The sequence below is a fragment of the Lactuca virosa genome, chromosome 1 (assembly GCF_052849685.1).
Source record: "Lactuca virosa cultivar CGN04683 chromosome 1, Lactuca_virosa_CGN04683_v6, whole genome shotgun sequence".
Lineage (NCBI taxonomy): Eukaryota > Viridiplantae > Streptophyta > Magnoliopsida > Asterales > Asteraceae > Lactuca > Lactuca virosa.
The window spans coordinates 129,913,132-129,922,410 of record NC_136426.1 but is presented as its reverse complement, the minus strand read 5'-3'; the positions used below and the strand labels follow the sequence as shown (position 1 = coordinate 129,922,410).

Genomic DNA, 9,279 nt, shown 5'->3' with positions numbered 1-9,279 from the left:
CATACATATCTGGGGTGTCCAAACTACCCTTCGGTCCTAACAACCGGACTTGGGGACTATTCCCCTCCTACTACCACTATCACATATAACATATCATGCCAGCATATAAACATATCATCACATACTGTCAGACATATCTGGGGTGCCTGACCTACCCTTCGGTCCTAACAACCGAACTCTACTACTATCACATATAACATATCATGCCAGCATACAACATATCAGGTAGTAGCAAACCTAGATGATATCAAAAAGACGATCATCTAACATACAACTCATACTGGTGGGCCGACATTGTGGCCGTAGACCCACCGCTACTGGAAGGTAACTCACCTCGTACGAGTAGCTGCTGAAAATCTGTGCGGGAAATCTCTGTCTGTTGCTGCTCCAGAAATCCTCCAGCTATAATCCCCACAAAATACTCAGTCAAAATATGATATCTACTCTTAGGGTAAAATGACTATTTTACCCCTGACCAAGTCTAAGTCCAAGTCAAAGTCAAAGTCAAAGTCAAAGTCAACTTCCAGTTGACCTGACTCGCCGATTTGGGCTGCCAACTCATCGAGTCCCTAACCTTTTAACTGTCCTCATCCACGTCTCTACTCGTCGAGTTTAGAAATGACTCTACGAGTTCTCCTTCTATACGAGCATCGAATGAACCTTCATCCGACTCGTCGAGTTGTATGAACAACTCGTCGAGTTCATCCTCATCCTAAGAACCAGTCCTGTCCTCGACTCGCCGAGTTGTATGAACAACTCGTCGAGTTCATCTTCCAGAGTTGGGAGATTGCCTTGGACTCGCCGAGTCTGTTCATGCACTCACCGAGTCCTATGAACTCCAGGACTATGGCTTAGCCCAATACGTTGGGTCACTCCCCTGGACCCTCTAAAACCTTTCCAGCACTCCACTGGGTCTCTTTGACCCATAACAGAAAAGGGGAGTCTAACCTCGGACCCGCCGAGTCGATACTGTCCAAGTCTATTTCTTCGATTTCTGGCGTACAACTCTTGTCCAAATGATAGATCTAGGTCCCTAAACTCGATCTAGCACATAAAGTTACGAACTTTACGTGCATGCATGGGACTTTGAGCCTAAAAGGCTCTAAAAGAGACTTTTAAGTTGCATGGGGGTTCCATGGGTGCAAAAGCAGCCCTTTTCTGCCTTGTAACTCCTTCATGGACCTAGATCTGAAGCCTCAACCCCCAACCATGCTTGCAATCATGGTTGGTCACCAAGAATGGTTTATAAAAGCCCTAAATCTCCCCAAAAAGGGATCTAGCAAATGAACAAGCAAGGTACCGACTTTATACCTTCTGGGAACTGCAAATGATGCACAAACTTGAACTCCCTTGGTCTTCTCTTGATCCCTCTAGGCCCTTCCTTCTTCCTTGTGATCAAAATCACCAAAAATCACCACAAATGCCTTTAGATCTTCACACACACAGTTAGGGTTTGCTATGGGGGTTTCTGGAAGCAATATGGACGAAGGGTGGCTGAATGAGATGCTTAAATAGGGTGCAAACCCTTAGATTAGGGTTTTGTCTAGTCAGAGTCTACTCGTCGAGTCTGGAGGCCGACTCGACGAGTACGTCATTTAAATCTTGTATCCAATCCGCTTCTACTCGACGAGTTGGGCCTTCAACTCGCCGAGTCCCAGGCCAAAAATGCATAATACTTAAATAAAATACATACCAGGAACCAGGTGCTACATTTTGTCCCTTTCTTGGATGTTCTTGGAGTTTGAAGAACTCCAAAACGTGTGGTGGCTTTCCTAGGTCCTTGGAATTCTGTTAATTGAGAAAAAGGACCATGCTTGGTGTATTTTGTACACATGTTCAATTTATAGCCTCATTAAGGAATTAATGGAATTTGAATGCTAGATCTAGCCTTGAAATTGAATCTTAATGGATAAAGTTGGAAACTTTATCCATTAAGTCGGTGTGGAAGAGTAGATCTAGAAGTATGAGCTTTGATCTGAAAGGATTAAGCTCTTAATGAGAGAAATGGCATTTTGCTAGTGGCCACGACGTGACGAAGTCAAAAATATCGATTGCCTTATCCTGGCATTGCCACGCCAAGGAGGGACACGACGTGGCAATGTCCTTCTTGATTGACTGTTTGACCTTACGTTCCCACAACGTGGCGTTGACTTTGACCAAGATTTACCGTTGACGTTTTGACCAGTTTGACTTAAGGTAAAACGTGAAGGATTTGGGTTGTTGACTAATATCCTACCATGTTTTGGTGCTAGTAGGTTCGTGGGAGCATTCGGTGCAGAAAGGGAAGTGTGTCGTAGTGTTTCTAGGTTCTTCGTTTCAGGTGATTTTTCCTCACTATACCCGTAGGTCGAAGACACCAATGTCAGCCCACTAGTTTTGATTATCATTTAGTAGGGGGTGCCCTAAGGGCTAGGGATGAGATTTAGAACCAGAAAACCGGACCGAAACCGAACCGTTAGAACCGGAATCTATAGAACTGGTTCTGGTTCCGAGTTTAAGGAATAACTTTATACAGGTTCCGGGTAATCCGGGTTTTGGGTCCTTCGGGTCCAAGTAAACCGGGTTTCAGAACTGGAACCGTGTTAGGAACTGGAATCGGTTTTAGGGGACGGAACTGGTTTCTATGAAAAGTTTAAAACATGCATATCTCATTCGTTTGAAGTCGGATTGGCATGAGGTTTTTTCCAGAGTGTAGTTTATAGTTTGTACATGATTTTACACTATAATTTTGTCATTTTTTGGGTTCATATTCATTGACTTATAGTCCCTCAAATTCGGGATATCAATGCTGGAAATTTTATATTTTTCAATTTTTTTTTCTTTTTGTATTTTGTGAATGTTTTAAAACATGCATATCTAATTCGTTTGATGTCGAAATAACATGCGGTTTTCAGCAAACTGTAGTTTAGAGTTTGTACATAAATTTAGACTATAATTTTGTCATTTTTGGTTTCATATTCATTGCCTTACAGTCCCCCAAAGTCGGGATATCAAAGCTGCAAATTTTCTGTTTTTCAGTTTTATTTTTGTATTCTGTGAAATTTTAAAACATGCATATCTAATTTGTTTGAAGTCGAATTATTATGAAGTTTTTTGCAACATGTAGTTTAGATTTTGTACATGATTTTAGATTATAATTTTGTCATTGTTGGTTTAATATTCAATGACTTACAGTCCCCTGAAGTCGGGATATCAAAGGTGAAAATTTTCAAAGTTCAACCACTAAATAATTACCAAAAAATTTCGGTTTTCCCGGGTTTTCTGGTTCTAGACCCACTTTACCCAGTTCCACCCGATTCACTTTGATGTTTCCAGGTTTTCCGGTTCTAGACCCAATTTACCTGATACCTTACCCAAAACTGGTTCCAATATACCGGTCCGGTTTCCGGTCCTACAAAATCTCGTTAACCGGTTCCCGGGTTTTTCGAGTCCGGTTCTACCGGTCCAGTTTTGGACCTACTCTCATCCCTACTAGGGGATGTATGTAGCCATGTAGGATAGACTAAGTACTTTTGATATATTCTTTCTTTCATGTTCCTTGTTTGGTTGTGACTATATAGTAGGATCATCTGTCCGAGTGTCTATCTCACCTATGGATACATATGGCTATGCATTCCTTGGATATTTGGTTATGTGTCCTTGTGTATAGGATGTTGTTGTATTGTAGTGAGCTGTTAGATATATATAAATATCCTTGTGTGTTAGGATGCATCAGGAGTGATATGTTGGTTAGAGTACCAGTAGGTTGGTTATCGTCTAGTGGAATGCCCTAGGGGTTGCATGTAGCCACGTAGGATAGCTTGGGAACTCTTGATCTAGGCTTTCTTGTATGTTCCTTGTTTGTTTGTAGCTCTAGAGTAGGATTATCTGTTCGGGTGGCTATCTCACCTCTGATTCCTTATGGTTATGCATAAAATGGAGAGTTGTCGGTAGCGGAGCAGTGTGCTATGAAGGGTCTAGTAGGTGGTAGTGAGTTGTATGATTGGTAGTTGTCAGTATTTATGTGCCTACTTGATCTATTGTTTGTGTATATGTCGACATATTGTGGCGGTTGAAGTTGAGACGGTCCTGTTGTGTGATGTAGGCCAAGAGACAAGGTGCGGGCGGGCTGTAATCCGTAGGCAATGAGACTCAGGAAGAGCGGTTGGGTTGAGGCGATATGCCAACATACCCGGGGTAATCCAGTCCGATGATTGTGGACCAAGTATGCATGCTTGTATATTATCTGTTATACGGTATTTTGGGGGAACTCACTAAGCTTTGTGCTTACCTAATTGTTTATGTTTTATAGTTCTATCGGTGATTGTGGGAAGGCGAAGGTGTGACTGTACACACTCATTATCAGCATTGAGGATTCCTCGTTTATTATATTACTCTAATTTTCGACAAATGTGATTTGGAATATATGGTTTTCTTAAAATGGATTTATAAATGTGAAGTTTTACCTTAATAAAAATGAAAATTTTTTGTTGTGAAAATGGGACGTTACATGACCCCTGTATGGTCACGTCGTGACATATGGTTTTTCCCAAAAACCATGCATTTGACTCTTTTACGCCCTACACTGATCCATTCTGGGAGACGGGTGTTACATATGATTTCTAACTTTTCAAAACTCTTTATAACCTTTTAGGTTGTAAATGACAAATACCCTTAAAACATGTATAAGCTAAGAAAAACATTTTGTTAAAAAAACAACTTATTGACTTATTGATTTTTCTCACCACAAAAATTAATCTAAACATTTTTTTAAAACTCATTTTCTCATCACCATAAGTCAATAAGTTCTTTTGACTAAAAGTCCTTTTGAGGTTCAAAACGAAATACCAAACACTCTCTTAAACCAAATCTGCTATATTGTTCACTCAAAACATCATCTTCGTCATCTAAATAGGACCAGGTAAGTCCTTTTGCCAAACTCCAAACCCACATAAACCTATCCGAAAATGGATTCACCAAGCTCCTAAAAGTTCTTCTGCTTATTGACACATAATTTCATGTAAACTTTAAGATCACATATAAGAACTCATCATAAACAAAAATTGCAGATTTCAGCAACAAAATATTTCAGATTCAACTAAAAATCAACAAAATCGTGAAGTAAATAGAACTAATTTCAGCTTCATGAAACCGAAAAGAAACAAAAAAAAAACTTGTCGTTGTTGAGGTGGTTTGACGAGGTAGCAGCGACACCAGGAAGAAACAAAAATGTGTCGTTCGACGGGCTGCGTCTCGGAGATCGACTACTGCGTCAGCGGAGCAACGTCGTCGGTCTTAAGGTTGTCCGTCGAGGCAGCAACAAAGGAGCAAGGATGAAGGGTGAAGTGGTGAAGGTGATCAACAAGAGAGAAGGGTGAAAGTGGCCGCAAGGAAGAGAAGAAACAAAAATAGACATATTTTTCTAGGTTTGTAGAAAATGAACACATGTTTTTACATCTGCAAAGTTTATAGTGCATGTTCCATGTTTTCTAGCAAAAGAGGACGTGCATACGTTTTGACATGTACAGTCTTCTAAAAAACAAACAATCTTCAAGTTAAAATGTGTGTCTGTTTGTAGGTATAAAAGGTTAGAAGAGCTTTAAAAATAAAAAAATTAATAATAAAAAAAATAAAAACAAAACGTTAGATGTTATATTTCACTTATAAGACTATTAAAGAGACCATCATTTACAAAAGTTCAAAAAGATCAAGCTTGAGAAGAAAAATGAAAATTAGTAAGTTCTTACATGCATACATTTTTGGTACTTTTTTAAGAATTATTATTAGCCTGTTATATCATTAAAAATTTAACTTAGTGGTATTTAAGTATATTCCCCATATTTAAGTTCAAGTGTTTGATTTCGTTTTTGATTCCTTCACTATATTTAAAAAAAAAAAAAAAAAAAAAAAAAAAAAAAGTCATTTTGGGAGTCCAAAAGTTTCTAGGTAACAAGGCTACACTCTAACATTTTAATTTGTAGCATCAATAATCAATTCATTGTAGTCATCATCAATCACATAGGGTAGGTATATATTTGGCTGAAATGAAATGAACTGATTAATAAATTTCTTTTATGGCATATGGACATAGTTTATAAATTTATTTCCATTTTATAAAATATTTAATAATATTAGGAATTTTTCTATTATGAAAATAATTTGTTCATATATGAATGTTTGGTGAAATGGGAAGCATGTCATGTTGTGGTTGAGGTTGACTACTTCAAATAACCCTCTTTAAAACTTCATCCCTCACCCACGCCCACAGAGCTCTGTCTCCACCATAGCCATGGCGGCGTCTCTCTCGCACATCCCAAGCTTCTTCTCTCCGACCATCAACCCCTCCTCCACCAATCGAATCCGCACTCTATTCTATTTCAAACCCTCAATAACCCAACCCCACAAATCATTCGCAATCCTCTGCTCCCGCCGCCCGGACTACATCCCCCACCACATTTCAGACCCAAACTATGTCCGCATCTTCGATACAACTCTCCGAGACGGAGAACAATCCCCCGGCGCTACCATGACCACCAAGGAAAAGCTCGATATTGCTCGTCAACTTGCCAAACTCGGCGTTGACATTATTGAAGCAGGATTCCCTGCTTCCTCCGAAGCAGACCTAGAAGCCGTTAAGCTAATTGCAAAGGAGGTCGGAAATGTCGGCGCCGAAGAGGGTGGCCATGTCCCTGTCATTTGTGGCTTAGCGAGATGCAATAAGAATGATATTGATAAGTCATGGGAGGCTGTTAAACATGCTAAGTTCCCTCGGATACATACCTTCATTGCAACGAGTGAGATCCACATGCAGTATAAGCTAAAGATGTCGAAAGAACAAGTGATTGAAAAAGCCAGAAGTATGGTCGCATATGCTAGAAGTTTGGGCTGTAATGACGTTGAATTTAGCCCTGAAGATGCTGGAAGGTACATTATCATTCATCCCTCATTGTTGTATTGGAACAATCAGAATCAAAATCATCAGGATTTTGCCCCAATTATTCCCTTTCTCTGATTCTTCTGAACCTGTCATGATTAGGGTTTATTGATAGAAACTATAGATTCGTTTTATGTCTATGAACAGATCAGAAAGAGAATTTCTATATGAGATATTGGGTGAAGTTATTAAAGCAGGAGCAACTACTCTCAACATTCCTGATACAGTGGGCTATAACTGGCCTCGTGAATTTGGGCAACTCATCGCCGACATAAAAGCAAACACCCCTGGAATCGAGAATGTCATCATTTCTACTCATTGCCAGAATGATTTAGGGCTTTCAACTGCTAATACTCTAGAGGTAATCTACTAATCTTATACAAATAAACCTTGATTCATATGCTAATCTATTTGGATTCCAGGGTGCTTATTCAGGTGCAAGACAATTAGAAGTAACAATCAATGGAATTGGAGAAAGAGCTGGTAATGCTTCATTGGAAGAGGTGAGTGTAAAACTGTAAATAATATACAATCAACTTCAAGTCTCCATTTTTTAACAAATTAAAAGTTATTTAAATAATGGGTCTCTCTCTTTTCCTCTCTTTTCTTTTCTTTTATTGAATATAGGTTGTAATGACTCTAAAATGCAAAGGAGAGTTATTGGGTGGTTTGTATACTGGCATTAACACAAGACATATTGTCATGGCTAGCAAAATGGTATTATATATTTATACTTTCCTTCTAATATATTATAAGTTTATAATTTATAATTATAACATTATATAAATCTTGATCTATAGGTGGAAGAATACAGTGGACTAATGGTGCAACCACATAAAGCTATTGTTGGTGCTAATGCTTTTGCTCATGAGAGTGGAATCCATCAGGTTGCAACAATTTACATATAAATTTGTGTGAAAAGTAAAAGTTTCAATTAACTTATAATACCAAATATACCCTTTGTAGGATGGAATGCTAAAGAACAGAAACACATATGAAATCATGTCTCCTGAAGATATTGGACTTTACAGATCTAATGAATCTGGTCTTACACTTGGAAAACTCAGGTATATTCTTATAACAAGTTATTTATTTTTTGTTATTTTGGTTCCTTGAAAAAAATAAAATTCTTTATACAAGATAATGATTTTTAAATATTGTTGTACAGTGGACGCCATGCTTTGAAATCTAAACTTTTTGAGGTGAAATTCTCTTTTGAACTCATTGATTTTTTTAATTAAGCAACCAATTATTTAATTGTTATGCATTAAATCTTTTTTCTATTTCACTCTTCAGCTTGGTTATGACATTGATGGAAAGGAACTTAATGATCTTTTTTGGCGATTTAAATCCGTAGCTGAAATGAAAAAGGTACTAAAAACCTTTTTTTCATGGTATCTAAGATTATTTTAATTTCTAAAATCTAATAAAATTATTATGTTTTTAGGTTATAACTGATGATGATTTAGTAGCATTGGTATCAGATGAAGTATTCCAGCCCCAAATTGTTTGGAAGTTTGGAGATGTTCAGGTATTTTTCATTTTCATTTTTATTTAAAAAATTAAAATATATATATATATATATATATATATATATATAAATATTCTTATAGTAATAAAATTGACAGGTTACATGTGGGACCCTTGGTCTATCTACAGCAACAGTTAAGTTAATAGACAGTGAAGGAAAAGAACACATTGCTTGCTCAACTGGAACAGGACCTGTTGATGCAGCTTATAAAGCAGTTGATCTCATTGTCAAGGTTCAAATCATAAATCTTTTTGTAAGGGTAAAATGGTCATTTTGGATTTTAAATTATGATTTTGTTTTTTTGTTTTATTTACAGGCGCCTGTGAAACTATTGGAGTACTCAATGTCAGCAGTTACAGCAGGAATTGATGCAATTGCAAGCACACGTGTTGTAATTAATGAAGAAAACAATCAGACAACAACTCATTTAACTGGAGGAAAGAATGCAAGATCATATAGGTATATATATATGATATATTATATCTCTTTTTTAAAATTAAAAAAAAAAGTTATATAATTGTTTTTTTTTTTTTTTGATAGTGGAACAGGGGCATCCATGGATATTGTGATTTCAAGTGTGAGAGCGTATGTTGGAGCTCTTAACAAGATGTTAGGGTTGAAAATGCAATCAAAATGAAAGTACAATTTTATATAATTGGGGGTGTGTAATGTTTTCTTGTAGTAAAATTAGGGCTTTCATTGGAGGATTTTATTATTATTTTTTTTAATAATTGTGACATAAATTTGAGAATTTTGGATTTGTTCAGTTCTGTTGTGTATTGATGCCACTGGTGTTGTCTAAACTTTCTAAAAAAATGCATAGAAAGTTGTTAAA

General features: G+C 37.3%; 1 protein-coding gene across 1 annotated transcript; it reads left to right on the top strand.

Moving 5' to 3' along the window:
• Nucleotides 1–6,179: 6,179 nt before the first annotated feature.
• LOC145158089 (2-isopropylmalate synthase A-like) lies at nt 6,180–9,279 on the top strand. The gene is made up of 12 exons (XM_079077034.1): nt 6,180–6,903; nt 7,061–7,274; nt 7,336–7,416; nt 7,541–7,630; nt 7,714–7,800; nt 7,880–7,980; nt 8,082–8,115; nt 8,210–8,284; nt 8,361–8,444; nt 8,542–8,676; nt 8,761–8,903; nt 8,985–9,279. The coding sequence occupies exons 1-12, from the start codon at nt 6,269–6,271 to the stop codon at nt 9,079–9,081; spliced, it is 1,776 nt and encodes a 591-aa protein (XP_078933160.1). The 5' UTR covers nt 6,180–6,268; the 3' UTR covers nt 9,082–9,279.